The 22,729-nt window shown below is 42.5% G+C and overlaps 1 protein-coding gene across 1 annotated transcript; it reads left to right on the top strand.

Moving 5' to 3' along the window:
- Positions 1 to 680: 680 nt before the first annotated feature.
- LOC131188040 (uncharacterized) lies at positions 681 to 14,973 on the top strand. The gene is made up of 5 exons (XM_058162978.1): positions 681 to 1,010; positions 7,784 to 7,880; positions 9,480 to 9,591; positions 11,828 to 11,914; positions 14,609 to 14,973. Exons 1-5 carry the CDS (start codon positions 681 to 683, stop codon positions 14,616 to 14,618), a joined length of 636 nt encoding a protein of 211 aa, XP_058018961.1. The 3' UTR covers positions 14,619 to 14,973.
- Positions 14,974 to 22,729: the final 7,756 nt, after the last annotated feature.

Genomic DNA, 22,729 nt, shown 5'->3' with positions numbered 1-22,729 from the left:
AGGTCCTGTCATTGCATTTTGTGACCTTCTGACAAGCAAGGGATACCGCAAGCATCACAAATATGAGCCCAGTTGCCAAGACCTTGCTTCCATGCCTGATGGGGCTAGAACTCACAGTCTCCTGGAAATTGGCCCAAAGTCACCCAGCCAGCTTTCATGTATAAGGTCAGACTAGAATTCTCAATCAAATCTCCTGGTTTCTAGGCAAGTGCTTTAACCACTGTACCAAACTGGCTGTCAAAAGGATGTTTACCGTCACTTTTGCCAGTTAGGAAAGAGCTTGGCAACATTAGGGGGTGGTACACGAGTTCAAAAGCATGACTCCTAGGTTTACAGTCTAAAATTGGCCAAAGCAAAACAAAGAAATTGTACTCTGCGCTTGGGATAAAAAAAGGCAGAAAAAGTGTGGGTTATCACTTAACAAAGAAGAGGTTACATTTGAGTTTCTCTGGACTCTTCTCTCAAGATGCTCTTTCTGACATGCTAGTCTGCTCCTAGCCGAACATATTGCAGCGAACACTATTGTGGTCTTTTTATTGTGGTTTGCGGTAAGCCACAGATGAAGGGTTTCTCTTGCTTTGGGGAGGCCCACGCAGAGCAATTTTAGCAAATGAAAAGCAGGCAGAGCTCACAGTACGTCAACTGGAGAGCGGTTGCAAGAAACCTCACCTGAGTGAGCCATGGAGCCCTCGGCCACACGAGCCACGCTAAAAGTGCTGGGTTTGTGTGCCCTGTTGCTACTCCTGGTGGCTGCAGTGACCATCTCGGTAGCTGTGATGGTCAGGCAATCCGAAGCGGCCCGCCAACTGAGAGGGTGTCAGGACCGGGCATCGAACGAGACAGCAGCCCTGACATCGCGGGTGGCCGAGCTGGAGCAGGAAAGAACCAGGCGAGAAAAACAACTGGAGAAATTGGCACAGAAGGAGAAAGACCTGCAGAAGCAACTGAACCAAGCCAAAGAGGGCAAGAAGAGACTTAATGCCACCTTGATGGGCTGTTTGGATAACATGGTATGTATATGTGGGGGCAGTGGGGAATGATCTTTGGGGGCAGGTGACATGCTGGAATGCTGATTACTTTCATGGTAGCTAAAGCCCTAGAAATATGGAGCCCTGCTTCATCAGTTTAAAGCAGTCTCTCTCAACCTTGACCACTTTAAGGTGTGTAGACTTCAACTCCCAGAATTCCTCAGCCATCCACTGTGCTGGGAATTCTGGGAATTCTAGAAATTGCAATACCAAAGAAGCAGGGGACATCCAATTAGGGAAGGCAGGTTTGATCCAGCAACCTTCCAATGGGGTTGGGAATAGCAATTCAATAGTTGCCTTGAGATGGGCGGCAAATTTAATAAATAAGTTTAAAAAAAATAAATTTTCTGCAAGATCCAATGTGACTTGGTTACCAAGACCAGAGGTTTATTCTTGCAAGCTTTCAGACTCATATTGGAGCAATTTTCCCATGCCATCTGTACCACGGGTTAAATCCAGCAGATTCTGACAGGTTCTGGAGAACCGGTAGCCGGAAATTTTGAGCAGTTCAGAGAACTGCCAAATACCACCTCTGGCTGGCTCCAGAGTGGGGTGGGAATGGAGATTTTGTAATATCCTTCCCCCAGGAGTGGGAAGGGAATGGGGATTTTGCAGTCTCCTTGACCCTGGAGTGGGGTGGGAATAGAGATTTTGCAGTATCCTTCCCCAAGCCACGCCCAACAAGCCACACCATACCCACCAAGCCACACCACACCCACCAAGCCACGCCCACAGAACCGGTAGTAAAAAAAATTTGGATTTCACCACTGATCTGTACCCATTGTATGTGTCTTGCCAGTGTCTTAGAAAACTATGATACACTGCCACTGTATAGGAAGGTTTTGTTTTACTTATCGTGCCTAAATAGTTGCTGACAGATCTCCAAAAATAAAATAGTTCATTTGGTTTAGTGATCATTACTATAACATACTAAAGATGGGACTTTTAGTTTGTGCCTCTTGAATTTAATGCCCACCCAGAGTTCTGTGGGTTCCCATTGAACAAGCCAATTGGGATGCTGGATGGATGAATTAAAGAGCCAACTGCTCTGGATCCCAAACTCAAAAACAGCCCACTCTCTCAGCCCAAACTACCTCAAAGGGTTGTTGTTGTGGGAAACATAACGGAAGAGTTCATTGCCTTGAGTTACTTATAAAGAAATAAGGGTGGGATAAAAAGTATATAATAAATACATTTCAAATGTAAGATTATTTCTTGAATTCAAAAACACAGATCTCATTCTTTTTGTGGCCTTGTTTTGTTTATATGTACAGCTTGTTTGTTTATAGTTAGAGGCTTTAAAAGTTAAAAGTTGCCCAGGCCAGCCTGGCTCTGAAAGGTTCCTGCCACTGAGTGGGATGGTCCCCTTTTAATGGCCTGTAATTTGTTGTTCTGCTAGTGGTCCTTTAAAGTCAAGATAATGCCACAATGGTACAACCGAAGTTATGCCATATTTTTATAGGCTTCTATTGTGCCACTGTAGCTGCCATCTTATTTTGACAGCCTTGATTTCTATACTACATCAGTCTCTCAACCAGAGGTGGGCTGCTGCCAGTTCAGACTGATTCGGATGGACCGGTAGTTCTGACCACCCGCTGGACCTGCCCACCCACTCCGGCACTCACCGCGGTTGCCCGAGAAGGTGTGCTGGAAGCTGCACGCAGGAAATTGCCATGTGTTTGAAGCTCAGTGAGCATGCTTCGATTTAGGTGAACTGGTTGTTACATTTTCAATTTTGCACTAGGCGAACCAGTTGTTAAATTATGTGAAGCCCACCTCTGCTCCCAACCTTAGTCATTTTAAGATAGGTGGACTTTAACTCCCAGAATTCCCCAGCCAGCATGGAAGTTGAAGTCTACCTATCTTAAAATTGCTAAATTGGGAACTCTGCGCTCCCAATTAAATTTTCCTCCTTAATTTAATGCCCTAATCCTTTGGATTAACCCCCTTTCCAAGGCTGTGATTCCCATTTTAAGAAAGTACTGTTAATATATAGAAAAGCATTAACTGGCCCCAAAATGAAATAAGCTGGAGATTCTCCATCTATTTTGGAACAGGGCAGGGGTGAAATGTAAAATTCATTACTACCGGTTCTGCGGGCGTGGCTTGGTGGTGGTGGTGGGTAATGTGACTGGGTGGGTGTGGCCAACTTTTTTTTTTTTTACTTTTAAAAGCATTTTTTCTACAACCTCTTTGGGTGAAGAACTTGTAGAAAACATGCTTTTAAAAGGTTCTGGTGATCAGGCAACTCAGCTGGGATTGCCAGAGGAGCCTTTTAAAAGGTTCAGACTATCCCAGCTGAGCCGCACGATCACCAGAGGCTTTTTTTTAACTTTTAAAAGCTTTTTTTCAGCGGAAGAAAAAATGCTTTTAAAAGTAAAAAAATAAACCTCTGATTATTGTGCGGCTCAGCTGGGGCGGGCAGGGGGCAGGGTTTTTTGCTACCGGTTCTCTGAACCACCTGTCGCCATCACTACCGGATCAGGCGATCTGGTCTGATCCGGGAGCATTTCACCTCTGGAACAGGCCTTAGGAAATCATAATCCTATAAGGCTGACAACTCCAGATACAGAAGATAGCAGCAAGAGTGAGATTTTTCAATATCTTCTTGCCACCATGTACAGTAATTGGTATCCCAAATATAGTATAAATAAACGCTCCTTCCAGGAGGTATCTCAATAGGGACTGGCTGGCCACCAATGAAGAGTGCTTAAATATCTCTTGCATTGCAGATCAGTTGGACTTGTTTGAACTTGTTTTTCAAACCTGGCAAATTTAAGATGTGTGCTTTGGTTTCCCAGAATTCTATGTTGGTTGGGGAATTCTGGGAGTTGAAGTCCACGGATCTTAACATTGCCAGGTGTGAAAAACACTGGACTAGATAATATCTGTAGTATACTAGTTGCATTCTTTGAATTGTCCCAAAGAACCTTGCAAAGAATCCTTTTTGCAAAGATGCGCATATCCCTTGGTTCGGAAACCTATTTTTAAAACAGTACTGTAGGTGAGAGAGAGCAAAGAGGTCCTAAAATGGAGGCCACAACCGTTTATTCCTAGCCTGGCACAGACACCCTCTGGAGACTTTTTCAGCTAAACCTATAATTTAGCAACGCCTCCAGGTGGACATTAAAAGGCCAGTCCCGTTTTAAAAAGACTAAAAAAAAACACAACTCTGACCAGCCCCAGCTGGAAGGAAATGCTGTTGCCAGGAGGATATTGTGGGCCTGCCCTGCATCTGTTAAAAGAAATATAAACAGACTCAGTTTGCTGAGAAAAACAAAAGACTGCAAAGATTGGCCAGGAAAATCAATCTTCTCCCCCTCATTGTTTTCCAAAGAGATGAAATAAGAAGAGAAAAGGACTTTCCAGATGTGAAGGGAGTTGACAGCAAATAAATGCAATCATCAAAAGGATCTCTTTCTGTTTGCATCGATTTTCATTTGGGGCAGTTTCCTTGCCAATGACTCACTTAAATTAAAAAAAGGAAGCTTGCTCTGTGTGGAAATCCATCAATATTGTTGTTCTGCAGCTCAGAAATCACCCATCCCTCTTTTCTGCTTGAGGTTGTCTTCCTTTGCCCACAGCTTAAACTAAGGGTCAATTTACCTTCCTTTATTCCAAATAGTGGGCTGACTTGCAACATTTCTTAAGCCTAGAACAGATTTCTGGAGCATTACTGCATACTGCATACTTGGGAAAGTATATACGCTGTTGCGTAGTTACTGCATTGATTTATCATCACCTCCAGATCCTCCATTTTGTCATTTGAATGTGCCTTGACTTCTGCCCGCCTCCCAAGAAAAATTCGAAGAACCAATCAGCATGCAGGATGCACATCTCCACACAACATGTAGTTGTGGCTTGGGAGGTGTGCATGTTGGCCTCTGTGCAACCATCTGCAACCTAAACTTACCCATCAAGCATAGATATGCGTCAACGCCTATGCGCAGTTGCAGACAAGTCTAAATCAAGATCTAGAAACAGTTCCTGACCACGTCCCTTCATCAAACCTATACGTGGTCTATGCCCACAGCATTTTCTAGCAAGCATCTTTGCTAATTCTTATGTGTGGTTAACATTATTGGTTTCTGCTGGCAGCCTGGTTGCTGGTTTCTCTGACCTAGGTTGCTGAATCTTGGCACATGACAAGCTTCTGGGTATCTAACACTAATTCATTATGCCATAACTTGTGGCTCTGACTGAAGCTCTTTCATAAGCTGAAGTGAAAGTACCAGCACATCAGTAAGATAAAGGTAAATGTTCCTCTCGCACATATGTGCTAGTCGTTCCTGACTCTAGGGGACGGTGCTCATCTCCGTTTCAAAGCCGAAGAGCCAGCGCTGTCCGAAGACGTCTCCGTGGTCATGTGGCCGGCATGACTCAACGCCAAAGACGCACAGAACGTTGTTACGTTCCCACCAAATGTGGTCCCTATTTTTCTACTTGCATTTTTTACGTGCTTTCGAACTGCTAGGTTGGCAGAAGCTGGGACAGGTAACAGGAGCTCACCCCGTTACGCGGCATTAGGGATTGGAACCGCTGAACGATCTTTTGATCGACAAGCTCAGCGTCTTAGCCACAGGGGTGGGCAACCATGGCCCCTTTATGACCTGTGGACTTCAACTCCCAGAATTCCTGTTATGGAATTCTGGGAATTGAAGTCCATTGGTCGTAAAGGGGCCATAATTGCCCACTCCTGTGTTAAATGATTTGCCTGCGGTGGGAGAACTTACGCAGGATCCCACTTGACTGCAGAGGATCCTTGGCTAGTGTTTGAGGAAATGCCTAATTCTCTCCAGCCCAACCAAAACACAGCCTTGTCAGGGCCAGAAAAATAAAGTGGCTAGAGCTACTTTGTACATGCTGTCTTGTGCTGTCAGGAAAAAAAAATCACAATCAGGCATGTCTGCCTTGGTCAAAACAGTCAAGATGTTGTGAAGAAGCTCTGCCTTTTTTTTAATGGGGTACAACTTCCATTGTACTGCCATGGCCGCCATTTTGACTTTTTTGACCATATGCCCCTCGGCCATAATAAACAAAGGCCTGGAGATGGTGGAGTCACACTGGTCCTGGATAGAGTCAAAGCTAGTAGTAGGCAGAGAGAGACAAAAGTAGGTGGAAAAAATGTCATTTTGTTATACTCCGCAGCTCTGTTTCTCAATCTTGGCAACTTGAAGGTGGACTTCAACTCCCATTGTGCCTGACTTTATTACTTTTTAATGCCAGCGTTGTTAAGCAAATCACTGCAGATGGTAAATCAGATGGTCATTAAGCGAATGTGGCCTTCTCCATTGACTTGCTTGTCGGACGTTGGCTGGAAAGGTCAGAAATCCATTTAGATATGAGCCAGCAGTGTGCAGCAGCTGTTAAAAAAGCCAACACAGTTCTGGGCTGCATAAACAGAGGGATAGAATCAAGGTCACGTGAAGTGTTAGTACCACTTTATAATGCCTTGGTAAGGCCACACTTGGAATATTGCATCCAGTTTTGGTCGCCACGATGTAAAAAAGATGTTGAGACTCTAGAAAGAGTGCAGAGAAGAGCAACAAAGATGATTAGGGGACTGGAGGATAAAACATATGAAGAACGGTTGCAGGAACTGGGTATGTCTAGTTTAACAAAAAGAAGGACTAGGGGAGACATGATAGCTGTGTTCCAATATCTCAGGGGCTGCCACAAAGAAGAGGGAGTCGGGCTGTTCTCCAAAGCACCTGAGGGTAGAACAAGAAGCAATGGGTGGAAACTGATCAAAGAAAGAAGCAACTTAGAACTAAGGAGAAATTTCCTGACAGTTAGAACAATTAATAAGTGGAATGACTTGCCTTCAGAAGTTGTGAATGCTCCAACACTGGAAATTTTTAAGAAAATGTTGGATAACCATCTGACTGAGATGGTGTAGGGTTTCCTGCCTGGGCAGGGGGTTGGACTAGAAGGCCTCCAAGGTCCCTTTCACCTCTGATGTTATGTTATGTTATGTTAAATATTGATCATGTGACCCTGGGATGTTGCAACTGTTGCAAATACATATTGCTTGCCAAGGGCCCAAATTTTGATTACATGACAGTGGATATGCTGTGATATTTGCAAGTGCAAGGACCAGTCATAAGTCATGTTTTTCAGTGCTGTTGTAACTTCAAACAGTCGCTAAACAAATGGTTGTAAGGTCAAGGACCACCTGTGATTATTAATAGCAAAGAAGCAGGATTTTTTTTTTACCTGTGATAATTTATTCTTAGATGAAAGGAATATGATATCGGTGCATAGTTAGGATATTATTGCCCAGAAACAGAACATAGAATTCTAAGAGCTGTGACTTAATACATATGGAAGACACCTGACTATGCAATAGATCAGGGTCTCCAACCTTGGCAACTTTAAGACTTGTGGACTTCAGCTTTCAGAATTCCTCAGCCAGCTTTGCTGGCTGAGGAATTCTGGGAGTTGAAGTCCACAAGTCTTAAAGTTGCCAAGGTTGGAGACCCCTGCAATAGATTAAGACAAAGTCACTTCAATTTAAGTTCACGCAGGTTTTTGACAATAATATGGTCATGGAGTTCCATCTTTTACTGGGATATTTTTTCAATTCCCAGTCAAGTTTGCAGTCCAGGAAGTTTGTAGCCCAGGAAGTCTGAACAGGTCCAACTTTGCTTAAATTTGGGGAAATTTACCGAGGTTTGTTGGATGGTTGAGCTGTATTACAAGTAGTTCTACCCATCCCTCAGATTTTATGCCATTAATTTTTGTCTGTCTTGCAGATCCACTTGAATGCTAACCTGTCAGCTCTTCACAGTGAAATGTCCACCCTTCAGGCAGAAGGCATGAAGATGGACAGCCAAAATGGTGCCTTGCTAGGTAAAGCGTTAGATGATGATGATTGTTATTATTATGGTTCACTGCAGAGTCAGTGACATGTTTAGACTAGATTTTGCATTTCAATCCACCTATTGAATCCTTCCCAGGACAGGCAGATGTTAATGTTTGGTGATGTATTATTACTATTATTAAAATTTATTTGTTTACCCATCTCATTGCCAGAACTCTGGGCAGCGTACAAAGTTTTTTTTTAAATGATACAAAACCCACTAAAAATATAACTACAGAAAATCATTAAAGACATTAAAATATCTTTTTATGTTTATGTTATGGATTTATGTTTAAATCCATAAGAAAAACTAACAGGTTGCAAAGTTCTTGGATAATGAAAAGGAATACATGCAGAGAATAAGTGTGAACTGGTAAAGGATTATATTCCGGAATATATTATTCTGATTTTGCAGGCTTTCTACCTACCTGACTATACTTCTTTTTTTTTTTTTCATTTAAAAGTAAAATGGGACTCTGACAAGACTCTGAAAAAGAGAGAACCCTTTGCCCTATATCCAGAAGCCTTTACAACTTTGGTGTGGCTAAAAGTGGGACACAAGGCATCAGCTAACATTCCAGTTACTTAATTCACCCATTTGTGGATTCACACAATACATGGAACTATGAATGCAGTGCATGGTCTAGTTTCACAAAACATTCAAAGGCATAAAAACCTTAGGAATCCTAGGCCTGAAGGGAGCAATGTGGTCTATTCACTGCTCTGTGCCGAAAGCCAGATGAAAATAACCCTGGTCTATCTGTCTATCCCGGGGGTCTGCAACCTTAAACACTCAAAGAGTCATTTGGACCCATTTCCCACAGAAAAGAAAACATCGGGAGCCACAAAACGTGGGTGGGCATGGCCAACTCCACATCACTCATTTCCACCAGTCACACGACCCCACTAGCCATACCTACCCAGCCGGTCATTAGGGCAGAAAACCGGTTGTTAAAAAACACCGGGAACCACAAAAGCCTTTTGACATCTCTCCCTCCCTCTCTCCCTCCCCACTCTCCCTCTCTCTCTGTATCTCTCTGTCTCTGCCCTGGCTGCTTTTCCATTCCCTGCCGTCAGCCTTACCTTCTCAGGCCAGGTGTGGAATGACTGGGAGGGGAAGGTGAGGTGCGGGGCCAGCCAGTGGTAGGATCACCCAACAGGGAGCCAAGCTGAGGGCCCAAAGAGCCGTATGTGGCTCCGGAGCTGCAGGTTGCTGACACCCGATCTATCCCAATGTTTCTCAACCTTGGCAGCTTTCAGATGTATGGACTACAGCTCCCAGAATTCCCCATGGGAAACCACTTTTTCAGAAGTGGTTTGCCATTGCTTCCTCCCTAGGGCTGAGAGAATGTGTCTGGCTTAAAGCGACTCAGGTGTCTTGTGCCTAAGAAGACTAGAATTCACAGTCTCCTGGTTTCCTAACTACTAATCGCTTTAACCACTAGACCAATCTGACTCTAAGGAGTTAAGGGAGACCAAGGTATCTATGGAGGCTCAGATTTCCCCTTAGCTTCAGGGAGTCAAAACATTAACCCAAGTTGGATGCAGTGTCCTCGACTTGAAGCCCTTTTCGTTCCTGTTTCCCAAAGTGGAGATGACCAAACTTGAAGAGAAACTGGAGGAAGCAGTTGGAGCACGAGATGTTGTAGAGGCAGAGAAAGGACACTGTGAAGCACGGGAGAAGGCCCTTCAAGAAAGCATGTGAGTAAAATGATTAGCTCTAAGTCAGGGGAGTCTAACCTTGGCAACTTTTAAGACTGGAAGACTTCAATTCCCAGAATTCTCCAGCCAGCATGGTTGGCGGGAGAATTCTGGGAATTAAAGTCTACAAGTCATAAAAGTTGCCAAGGTTAGACATCCCTGCTCTAAGTGGACTCAGAAAGATCTGAACGTCTCCATGAAGAAGATCCTCTCTTGTGTCATCACACAAAAGGTTTTGTAAAAGAGAACCTTAAATAATTTTAATTATTATTATTTTACCTTTTGCACTGGAGTAGAAATGAAAGAAAACTCCAAATATATTCTGCTTTTTCAGATAGCAGGTGCTGTGCTGACAAGCAACGTTTAAAAATATCATGGGATTATTGAATCTCCTGAGAATTCAGGAATCTCATCTTCTTTCCTTTGCCCAGGATTTCCTGGATACATTTAAAAATCTTGCAAAATTTCAAGAGAGAACACAATCCTACCTTTTGAGATTTCAGCGAGGTTCTCTCTCTCTTATTATTTGGTTTTGCTTTGGAGAAAGAGTAGAAACCTGGTGGATTTTTTTTTATGTCTGCCTCCTGAAATAAGGAGCGTCAAAGCCATTAAAGGGCTTATTGTCAGCGGCTCCCTTCAGAAAGTAGGCCATGGAGTGAAAGGGACAGGAAAGGCAATGGAAATAAGGACATTGAACTGAGTTAACACTGTGTTTCCTTTCCAGGCTCCAAATTGGGAGGGAGGGAGGGAGGGAGGGAGGAAGGAAAGAAGGGAAGGAAGGGAGGGAGGGAGGGAGGGAGGGAGGGAGGAGGGAGGAGGAGAGATAGGGAGAAGGGAGGGAGGGAGGGAGGGAGGGAGGGAAGGAGGGAGGGAGGGAGGGAAAGATGGAAGGTGGGCAGGTGGGCAGGTGGGCAGGAGCAGGCAGGTGGAGAGAGAGAGAGACAGAGAGAGAGGCAGGGACAGACAGAGACAGACAGACAAAAATAGAATATCTGTAGTTCAGGGTTGCTATGTGAGATCCCTGTTGCTCTCTGAGCCTGATTGTTTGCTTGCAGGTTTTTCATTGCCCAAGTAGGTAACATCATCATTGTGAGGAACTGTGGGGTTTCTGCTTATTTATATGTATTATTTATTATTTATTTATTTAATCAAATTTTTATACCGCCCAATCTCCCGAAGGACTCAGGGCGGTTTACAGCCCGATAAAATTGAACAAGAATAAATACAGGATAAAAACAATATTTAAAAAACTTATTGAATTAGACCAAATTAAAATTATAATTAAAACAATAAAAAACCCCATTTAAAACTAAAATCCTAGGCCAGTCCTGTGCAAATAAATAGATGTGTCTTCAGCTCATGGTGAAAGGTTCGAAGGTCAGGAAGTTGGCGGAGTCCTGGGGGAAGTTCATTCCAGAGGGTGGGAGCCCCCACAGAGAAGGCCCTTCCCCTGGGTGTCGCCAGTCGACACTGCCTGACGGACGGCACCCTAAGGAGTCCCTCTCTGTGAGAACGTATGGGTCGGTGGGAGGCGATCGGTGGCAGTAGGCGGTCCCGTAAATATTAGCTTGCCCTGCCACTATGGATGGATGGACGGATGGACGGATGGATGGATGGATAGATGGATGTCCCAAAGGTGCTTTTTCAAGAGGCAACTGGACTTTCTTTGTTTTTCCTTGAAAACATTATCAAAAACTGAAGAATCTTCTTGGATGAGAAGCGAAACGTCTTCAAGGAACAACAAAGTCCAGTTGCCTTTTGAAAAAGCACCATGACCTGAAAGACTGCGAATCTCCATAGATGGATGGATGGATGGATGGATGGATGGATGGATGGATGGATGGATGGATGGATGGATGGATAACAGGGTATATATATATCAGCAACAGGGAACCTAAAGGCCTCAACGTGGACCCTGGCATTGCCAGTCCCATGCATCAGGTGGTAGAGAATTCCTTTCTCTGCCTACCAGTTTGGAGGGCTGTTGGCAACCTAAAAAAAGGAATCACAGCTAAATGGAGAAGGGGGGGGAAACGATCTGGCTATTGGGGTACCTCCAACTCCTCATGTGACCAATTAGAAATCTGGTAGGGCCACTGAGCCCCCTTGCAAAATTCCAGGGGGAAGGTCCACTCATGGCCTTGTCTGAAGGAGCAGCCTCTGGAGCTGCTGCAGCAGTCGAGAGCCAGTAGTTTTTCCCCTTTCACTGATGTGTCTTCTTGCCATTTCCTTCCAGGCACAGCTACCTGGCTGAGATCGCCTCCCTCCAGCATCGCCTGCAAGCCCGTTCCTCCTCCGCCCGCCGCAGGTGCCCCCCCTTCTGGTACTTATTGTGGGGACTGGCCAGTTTTTGCATTCTTTTACGGCTTGTAAGTTTGGGAGCAGAGAGAAGGGGGTCTCTGGGGCAACATTGCACAAGGATGGTGAGAATGCTGAGGAGAGAGAGGAAAAAAAAAATCTAAGGAAGGGTAATTGGAAAGCAGAGGTTACCTCTGGGTTGTTGGGATGTCAGTTAGTAAGGGATGGATGGCCTTGAAGGGAACTAGAGCCTGGAGCTCTCAGCCCAAACTTCAAACCTCTTTGCAAAAGTTCATTTTGGATTGTTTTTCAAGAAGGAGCTGTCCATTTCTCTGAAATCTGCTGTTGGAGGAGGAAAAGAGACAGAAAACAGCAAATAGAAAGTAAAAAAAAGGAAAAGGAAGTGCTAGAAAAAGAGAAGAGGGATTCAGAAAGAAAAGGACCTGCCACCCTTGCTTTGGCTCCACCCACCCTTTGCTTTGGCTCCACCCATCCTTGCTTCTGCCCCACCCACCTTTGCTTTGGCTCCACCCATCCTTGCTTCTGCCCCACCCACCTTTGACCCCACCCACCCCTACTTTGACCCCACCCACCCTTGTTTTGGCTCCACCCACTGCTCATCAATTGATTTAGCCCCATTCACCAAAGGACAGTGATGTGCAGCAATTCCAAAATACTTTGTTCGGCAGAAAACAATTTGCCCCCTCCAGGCTGAATAGAATAAGTAATTCTGTACATGATTGGATCAGAGTTGGAGGGGACCACTGAGAACATCAAGTTTACCCCTCAAGAATCCAAGATCCGCCCCCCCGCCCCCCGCACTCTTCCTTTTGGCTCTCCATGTTTTCTTGCTTGTTTATTGGCATTTTGTCATTTTTGTCAAAGAACTGACACATTTTTTTCTTCTGGTTTCTAATCCGATGCCTTTAAACGCTACACCAAAGTGTCTTTTTTTAGCTTCTTCTGCTCTCATTTTATTTTCACTGCAATTGTGCTTTCAGAGTTTCCTCTTTTAGAAACTGTCTCTTATTCTGAGTTTTTTCCCCTATTATCTTCTCCTGCCTTGGAACTCTCCTTATTCTTGCTGTTAATGCATGAAAATCTGCTTTTCCGGGGTTCAACATTCACTGTTGACTGCAAGGTTTTGAATTTGCTTTAAAATCCAGAACTCCAAAAGTCTATGTCAGGGGTGTCAAACTCAAGGCCCAGGGGCTGGATCTGGCTCGTGGGGTGGTTAGATCTGGCCCGCAGGACCGCCCTGGAAACAGCAAAAGACTGGCCCGCGGTGCTTCTACCAGCAAAAACGGGACTCGGGAGGGCCGTAGGCAGCCCTCCTGAGCTCCGCTTTCACTGGCAGAGGGTTGCAGGAGGCCGTCGCAGCAGAAAATGGAGCTTGGGAGCCCATTTTTGCTGGCAGAGCACCTGGGCCGCCACAGGCGCCCCTGACACGAGTGACATCGAGCTGGCCACGCCCACCTTAGCCACACACCCCCTAGCCCCACAAGGTCAAATACAACCCTGATGCGGCCCTCAATGAACTCGAGTTTGACACCCCTGGTCTATGGCCTTTTCTCCCCTCTTCCCCTTCTTTTTCCATTTAATCAATGTAGTCTCCCCTATAGCTCAGGATCAATTTATATATTCAGATGTCTTATGCCACAAAAAATCTTGACAATTAAAAGCCCTTTTCGAAATTAAACCAGGACCAGGGAAGGGGGCTTACATTGACCAAATCCCAAAATAAAGGGGGTGAGAGTGTGTATGTAGGCTAAACTGAAATAATTAACTGAAATGTAGCTAAAATGAAATTAACCCAGAATAAAACATCAGGTTTCTGGTTGCTTCATTATTATAACATAATACGCTGCATATATTCTGAGAAAATTTTTAAAATTCTAATTTTTAAGATCTAAGATGTAATTTCTAATGCATGAGAACCCAGCCATTTTCTATTCTATTTATAATTCTATTTATAATAAAGAAACATGTTTAATTACATAAGAAATCAAACACTGAGAAAGTAGTTGTTATATATGTGAAAGGAAATCCCATTTAAAGGGGATTGCCTTCTAAGTAGATAGTAGGCATAGGAATAAATAGGCTGCTTATTCTATTCTGATTTTAATACCAAAAAATCAATCATCACATTTTTTTTAGGAGTTATTGATTCTAAAAAAAGCTGGAAATCAAATTAATTCAGGGAAAGGTTTTTAAGCTGTTCATTTTTGCTAATATTTATTTTTATAATTATATATAGTACAGTAATGATATGCTTAGCTCCTAACCCTCTACCATGTTTCCCCGAAAATAAGATCTTGTCTTATATTTTTTTGAACCCTGAAATAAGCGCTTGGCCTTATTTTCGGAGAGGTCTTATTATTTTAGGGCATATGGAGCAAGATGATTTCCAGCTCTGCCTCCCTAACCCTAACCAGAGGAAATGGCGGGGACCGACTACGCCTGTGTTTAAATATTTTGGGGGGAGGTCTTATTTTTGGAGAAACATGGTAGTTCTAGTACCTTTGTCAGGCTTACTAAGGTATGAATTTTTTGCTTTTCTATAAAAAGGCAGCACCAGATTCAAGAAAACTGATTTATACCATCATAAATGTATGAAAATTAATAAGGTGCTGTAAGAATCTACTTTTTTGTTATTAGCTCTTGTTATTTTACTTCCTTCTGTTTCCTTCTGCTTAAACACACTTTTATTATGTTTCAGGAAGGGCTGATCTTTTTCCTCTAAATCAACTAACCAGGACCTTGAAAAAGATGGGAACTGATGGAAGATTATTTTTTTCAACCCCTTTCCCCATACTTTAAAGGAGGAGAGCAGATAGACCCTCACAAGGCTGGAAGGCAACGCAGCTCCTACACATAGTCCTTGCCTTACAACAGTTCATTTAGTGACCGCTCAAATTTACGACAGCATTGAAAAAAGTGACTTATGACCATTTTTCACTCTTAGGACCTTTGCAGCATCCCCATGGTCACGTGATCAGAATTCTGACACCTGGCAACTGACTCATAGTTAGGATGGCTGCAGTGTCCCCTGGGGCAGTGGTGAAATGTAAAATTTGTTACTACTGATTCTGTGGCCGTGGCTTGGTGGAGGGGTAATGTGACTGGGTGGGTGTGGCCAACTTGTTTTTTTCTTTTAACTTTTAAAAGCATTTTTTCTACAACCTCTTTGGCCGAAAATGCTTTTAAAAGAAAAATGCTTTTAAAAGGCTCCTCTGATGATCCCAGCTGAGTTGCCTGATCGTCAGAGGCTTTTTTTTTTACTTTTAAAATCATTTTTTCAGCCAAAGAAAAATGTTTTTAAAAGTAAAAAAAACAAAACTCTGATGATCATGCAGCTCAGCTAGGCATTGCAGGGGGCAGGGATTTTTGCTACCAGTTCTCCGAACCACCGGCCGCCATCACTACCGGATCGGGGGATCCGGTCCGAACCAGGAGCATTTCACCCCTGCCCTGGGGTCATGTGATCATCTTTTGTGACCTTCTGACAAGCAAAGTCAATGGGGAAGCCGGATTCACTTAACAACCGGGTTACTCACTTAAGAACTGCAATGATTCACTTAACAATTATGGCAAGAAAGGTCTAAAATGGGGCAAAATTCACTTAACATGTGTCTCACTTAGCAACAAAAATTTTGGACACAATTCTGGTTGTAAGTCAAGGATTACCTTATGCTTTCAGGAACAGAGCAAACAGATAAAAATGCTTATCTGTTTATCTAAAGATGTTTAAACTGGTGGATAAAAATATATCAGCCTGAAGTTTTATGCTGAATTAAAATCATTTTCTACTTAGCTGACTACTTCGTTATATAATTCAATTTCAGTACTTCAGGCCTACTGAGCTCTATGTGTCTATGGAGATTCTCAGTCATCCAGGCCATGGTTGTCCCAATGGAGCTTATTCAAAAGGCAACTGAACTTTTTTTGCTTTTCCTTGCAGACGTTTCACTTCTCATCCAAGAAGCTTCTTCAGTTCTTTTACACCATTCCATCAGAACTGAAGAAACTTCTTGGATGAAAAGCAAAATGTCTTCAAGGAAAAACAGAAAAAGTCCAGCTGTTTTTTGAAAAAGCACCTTTGGGATTGGCTTCTAATTCCCTCGCCAGGGAATTCTGGGAACTGAAGTCCACACATCTTACAGTTGCCAAGGTTGAGAAAACCTGCTCTAAAGCATCCTCTTCAATCAATGTTTTCTATACGTTTTGGCTTTCAATACTCATAATCCTTAAAATTATGACTGGGAACTATGAACTTGAAACCTAAAATGTGTACAGGACAACAGGATGGGAAGGCTTGTTAAAACTTTGGAAAATTTTAACTGAGGGAAAAAAACATAACATAGGCCTAGACTAGAAACAGTAGATACTCTAAGTAGAATTTTCTCTAATTAGAAACACTTATTTGTGTAATGTTTTCCTTTTTTTTTATTAATGTAATAATAGAACTTGGAATTCAAATTTTGAAATTATTGGGTAGAACATTTTGGACTAAGAGATTCAAAAAATAAAATAAAATCCATATCATATATCATCCATACTTAACCCAGGCAGTTTTCATGTCCTGTTATGATAGCCTTCATTTAAATGGCCTTCAAAAGGAATTAGAGAAATTGATAGAAGAAAAAATAATTGTCCATCTGATATCATTAGCTATATAGGGAACCTCCAGTTTTAGAGGTAATCTATCTCTGCACAGCATTTGTTAGAGGAGATCAGTATTCTGGGAGACAGAATACCCCAAAAGACCTAGTCCTCAACTTACAACAGTTTGTTTAGTGACCGTTCAAATTTGCAACAGCACTGAAAAAAGTGATTTATGACTGTTTTTCACAGTTACAACCTTTGCAGCACCCCCATGATCATGTAATCAAAATTCAGATGCCTGGCAACTGGTTCATACTTACGACCATTGCTGTGTCCCAAGGTCATGTGATCGATCGCCTTTTGCACCCTTCTGACAAGCAAAGCCAGTGGGGAAGCCAGATTCACTTAACAACTGTGACAAGAAAGATTGTAAAACGAGGCAAAATTTACTTAACAACTGACTCACTTAACAACTCAATTGGCTTAATTGTAGTGGTAAGTCGATCTGTAGACTTGTTCAGATTTTGTCCAGTTTGAACTCAGGTCATCTTCTCAGTAGTGCAATGCATGAGCTGTCCAGCAGAGAGCACTGCACGCTTATACTATATTCTGTTGATTTATTTTATGCTCATTTTTCATTTCCCTTAATCTGATTGCAGGCAGAAATCTTAAAATGACAGGTAACTTGCCTTTGGCTCTCTCACAAAGCACAGCAGGGATGGGTTCAGATGGGAGACCACCAGGAAGAATCTTAGGGCTGAAGGCTAGACTTAGAAGTCAATCGTACATCTCAGACAATAGAAATACAAGCTGTAACGTTGCCAAGAAAAATACAATTCCAGCTATAGAGAAAACATTACCTTCTCACCAGGAGTGAAATCCAAGGTTTTTTTACTACCCGTTCTGTGGGTGTGGCTGTGAGTGGGTGTGGCGTATCTTAGCTTGGTGGGTGTGGCTTGGTGGGCATAGCAGGGGAAGGATACTGCAAAATCTCCATTCCCTCCCCACTTCAGATGAAGGATACTACAAAATCCCCATTCCCATCCCACTCCAGGGGAAGGATACTGCAAAATCCCCATTCTCTCCCCACTCTGGAGCCAGCCAGAGGTGGTATTTGCCAGTCCTCCAAACTGCTCAAAATTTCCACTACCAGTTCTCCAGAACCTGCTGGATTTCACCCCTGCTTCTAACCCTTTCCCTGCTAACATTCAGCAAGAAAGGCTGTTATTTTGTTAACTTTCTTTATTTGTGTCAAAATCACCTTCAAATTATGGGCATATATAACATTCAACCCTGAGCAAGTAAATTAAGTATAAAATAGGTCATAGAAATATAGCATGTATAAAAAGTATGCAAAAATCAATAGGATTAAAGCTAAATATTTTCCCAGTATTGGGCCACATCGATAGCATTTTCTCTCGCCAGCATGAGGCCTTCCTCCATAGGTGATGTACTCACCATAGCATATGCGAGATGGATTGTTCTTGTACACATTCACACAGCGTACCTTCTATAGGGAAGCTCCATTTTCTTAGATTGTCCTTTGATCTTCCTACCCCAGCCCGCAGTCTATTTAGTTTTATTAACTTGAGAAGAAGAGTTCATTTAAAGTTCCGGTCCACCCAGAAATAAAGCCATGCTTTCTAATCGCTCCTGAAAAGAGCAATTGGGACTTCTAAATTGGAACCAGTCATAAGGCATCAGTCAGTCCACACGAAGCCCCTGCCAGCTCCCATCCCATTCTGCACTGTTTCAAGGGTCACTGAGGAAGTAACAGAACATCCTGAACAAAATGAATGGAAATGGGAAAGGGGGGGGAGAATGGATGGATGGATTGAAAGGTAAATTTCAGAGACAAGTGGTAAGGCAACACCATTTTGGAAAACAAAATCTTCCCACCAGCTCTGGTTTAGAAGGCTAATTACAATTTGACTTTTGAATCTTTTCATAGCCAGACAAGAGGCCAAGATTTCATTAAGAAAGTTTTTTATGAAGTAGAGACGTGAAAATAAGGAAAGATAAAATTATTTACTGCTGTCCTGACCTGCATTCATTCATTCATTCATTCATTCATTCAAACAAAACTGAAGCAGCATTTTTTGGTGGATTTGTGTTCTAAGAGATGAAAAGATTAGCCACCTTGCTTGCAACCATAAAGGACATTAAGTTCACAAGCCTCACTTTCTAATCACTTTTGGAAATTGCCTATTAACCATCTTTGACTATGGTATTAGAGATCTTCAGAACAACAAGCTTGAAAAGTCTTGGTTGACTAAGTCTATCTTGAATTCTGAACAAAAGAAAAATATATATGCTTAAAAACAAAGAATGTGAAATAAACAACAAAAAGCTAAAAATAAGATTTGGATCTAAGAAATTTATAAACAGATAAATTTAGAATATTGACTTTGCTATAAGATTTTGGAATTAACTATAAAAAGTAAAGTGTCTTGTCTTTTTCTTCTCTCTTTTTTCTGCACTTTTTGTTCCTTTTTTTCATTCTCTTTAAGTTTGGTTTGTATTAGTTTTTACTACTGCAGTTAAATTTTTAATAAAAAATTATATTTAAAAAGATTGAGAAACAATGAGTTAGCAGTTTTTTCTAAAAATGGGCCTACTGGAAGTCTGGAAATGGGCCGTTTCCCACCTCCGGAGGTCCCCAGGAGACTGTTTTCGCTCTCCAGGAAACCCTCCGGAGCTTGTGGAGGATGAAAAATGGGCCTACCAGAAGTCCAGAAGCAGACCATTTCCAGCCTCTGGAGGGCCTCCATAGGGCCCAGGGAGACTGTTTTCGCCCTCCTGGAGGCTCCAGGAAAGCCTCCAGAGCCTCTGGAGCTTGTGGAAGGCAAAAAACAGGCCTGCCGGAAGTCCAGAAATGGTCCGTTTCTGGCCTCCGGAGGCTTCAGGGAGGCCTGCTAGGCTCAATATGGGGCGCTGGGATGTGGGAGCGCAGAGGAGTCACACATACATGCGCAGGGGGCAGGGTAATGCATTGCATTATGGGTGTGGGCAAACACTCATGTGCTATTGTACTATCATGCTATCGTGCTATTGCACGCTTTTGTCACCCAAGGTAAAAAAGGTTCGCCATCACTGGTATAAGGTAAACCCATTTGCAGATATCTGAAACCCATTTTTTTGTGCACATGGCGATCTGTGCGGTTTACTGCTTAAAATTTTCATCTTGTCTGCAAGTATATACAGTAATACAATTTAGAGGCCACCCAACTGCAACTGAAAATTGGTAGCTGAGAGCCAAGAAAAAGTAAACTCCGAGAGAGAAACGGATCACAAGCTACCAGAAGATAAATTCCACGCAACAATAAAAACCTCCTAAGGGGTTAAACCATCCCTTTTCTCCTAGTTATGGGAGAACAGCCAAATTTTCAATGACTTTCTGAACGTCAACAGAGCAGGAGCCATATGGATCGCTGGGGAGACGTGTTCCAAAAAACAGCACTGGGACAGAGAAGACAACCTTCCTGTTTCATTCAAGGAATAAAGCATCCACAAAAGGCAGCTGCCCAGCTTCTACATAGGTGGGCTATACCACTGTCACCTAGATCAGAGGCCCCCAACCTTTTGGGCACCAGTTCTACATAGGACTTTCCGCAGACGGGACCGGACATGGTTTTGTGTGCTGCCTGCAACCCATGGATGGGGCTTTGCCTGTTTGCGCAGACCTGTGTTTGGCATGGCATGGCCCAGTGCCGGTCCACGGACCAGGGTTGGACACCTCTGGCCAAGATCTCACACTCAGGGAGCAGCGCTTCTTTATATTTAAATGAAGATTTAAGATGGGCATACTTCAACTCCCAGAATTTCCCATGGCTGGAGAATTCTGGGAGTTGAAGTCCACCCATCTTAAAATTGCTGAGGTTGACAAACACTGATCTAAACTATCTGATCTAAGAAGAAATAAACTCTGTGGAGCCCACAATACTAATTAGAGAGCTTATTTAGCGGTATTTAAAACAGGATGTTTTTCCGCTTTGATGCCTCTGGTTTATTGGGGAGAGAAAGGGGAACGATCTCAAGGAAATAGCAGCAAATTGTAGATTAGAATTAGAAAAAGGTAATAAAGAGTAAAATACACTGGAATTGCAAGGAAATTATTAAAGCAGCAGGACATGAAATATGAGAACAATAGGGCAATTTCCACAGGATAGAGATAAACAGAAAATAAGCTAACTAGAGATTATATTTAGTGATAACTGGGAAGCAGCAATGGTGGGAACAGACAGGCAGTAAAATATCTAAGACCTAATGATTTATGGCTGTATATTTCTTTAAGGCGACGTGCTTTGTGAGAATTGGATAAAAGGAACTTAACCTGAGACAGACAATTTGCTTGATTTGAAATCTATTCCCAAACATCATTATTCTGTAGAGAATAAAGCCATGCAACTATCTCTACAGTTGTTGTAATTCAGTTGGGCGGAAGACATCAGGCTAAGAACCCCCAGCATTTCTGGGATAATAACACACACACACATACACACACACACACACACAAAAGAGAGCAGCTTGTTGACTAAATCCTGATAAACTTTTCCTGAGCCAGGTTTAATTCAATGTTGGGACTCAAGTTTAGTTATCATACAAAGTTGTAAGTTTATTGCTACATAGGTAGTCCGCATCTTACAATCATTTGTTCAATGACTGTTCAAAGTTACAACGGCACTCCTTGGGGGGATGGGGGGACAATGAAGAAGAGAAGATTATAGATATAGATGTACAATTATGAAATGATAGATTGGGTAAAATAGAAAAGAAATTGAAAAAAAAGTATATATATTATCAGAAGATTGGAGTTGCTCGGATACCAAACAAGGAAAATATTATACAACAAAGAAGAAAGAAAGAAGAGATGAATAGAAGGTAAGATAGAGGAGGTGAAGGAGAGAGAGGGATGGAGGGAACGAGAAGGAGAGGAAGATATGTTAGGGGATAAGAGTAGGAGAGAAGGTGAGAAAGGAGGGAAAAAGGAGAGGAGTGAGGGAGAGGAAAGGGAAGTAGGTGTGAGGAAGGTGAGGAGGAGAAAGAAGGTAGGAAAGGAGAAGAAGGAGGGAGGGAAAAGGAAGAAGAAGGTTTGTTGTAAAACGGAAAGAAAGAAAGGGTAGAAGAGCAACCCCAAATGCAATTAAAATGTATTATTATTGTGCTTCTTTAGAGAGAATATGTATGATTATTTATGAATAAGAAAATGTACATTTACTATATGTGTATAAGAAAATAAAAAATAAAAAACTTTTTACTTACGGGACCGCCTGCTGTTACCGAATACCTCCCACCGACCTGTACGCTCGCACAGAGAGGGACTCCTTAGGGTGCTGTCCGCCAAGCAATGTCGGCTGGCGGCCCCCAGGGGGAGGGCCTTCTCTGTGGGGGCTCTGACCCTTTGGAACGAACTTCCCCCTGGACTCCGGCAACTGCCAGACCTTCGGACTTTCCGCCGCGAGCTGAAGACCTATTTGTTTGTTCGCGCCGGACTGGCATAGGATTTTAAATAGGATTTTAATTAGTTTTAATGTTTTAATTTTATAATTCGGGGTTTATCTTTAAAGTTTTAATTCGGCCATTTGTATAAGTTTTTTAATTATGGTTTTATGTGTATATTTATGTTGTTTTATTATGGCTGTAAACCGCCCTGAGTCCTTTGGGAGAAGGGCAGTATAAAAATTTAATAAATAAATAAATAAATAAATAAATAAATAAATAAATAAATAAATAAATAAATAAATAAATAAATAAATAAATTTACAGAGTTACAATGTCACTGAAAACAGTGAATTATGACTGGTCCTCACGCTTACAAGGTTTATTTATGCGCAGGTTCAGGGAACAGAACAAAGCTGAGGGTCTGAACAAAGTCAGGGGATTTCCAACAAGGATATATATACTGTTCTGTTACGTATAGGCAGCGTATACATTGTTTAGCATGTTACATTCCATATATGGTTATAATTCCAAGAACTGAATATTGGGGAACTGATACCAGACATTGGGGGAGGCAACGCAATATGTTTGTTCCGATACCAGACTTCAGTTGGAGCATGACAGGAGAATATGGTTATCTAAGCTCAGCATATTTATGGGTGTATCTTGGCCGGGCTGTGGTCATACATCAAGCTGAGAAAGCAGTTCCCTTAATATAGGTGACAAGGTATTTCCTTATACAGGAGAGTTTACTTGACCAAAGTTTCTTTTCCCAGGGCTTGAGGCCTGCTATGTG

Source organism: Ahaetulla prasina, chromosome 1, assembly GCF_028640845.1.
Source record: "Ahaetulla prasina isolate Xishuangbanna chromosome 1, ASM2864084v1, whole genome shotgun sequence".
NCBI classification, from domain to species: Eukaryota; Metazoa; Chordata; class Lepidosauria; order Squamata; family Colubridae; genus Ahaetulla; species Ahaetulla prasina.
This window is presented reverse-complemented; position numbering and strand designations above follow the sequence as displayed.

Excerpts from the sequence above, each read along its gene's own strand:
- LOC131188040 (XM_058162978.1), top strand. The coding sequence starts at position 681 with ATGGAGCCCTCGGCCACACGAGCCACGCTAAAAGTGCTGGGTTTGTGT. Across the intron at positions 7,881-9,479 it reads CCAAAATGGTGCCTTGCTAG|TGGAGATGACCAAACTTGAA; the intron begins GTAAAGCGTTAG and ends TGTTTCCCAAAG. Across the intron at positions 9,592-11,827 it reads AAGGCCCTTCAAGAAAGCAT|GCACAGCTACCTGGCTGAGA; the intron begins GTGAGTAAAATG and ends ATTTCCTTCCAG.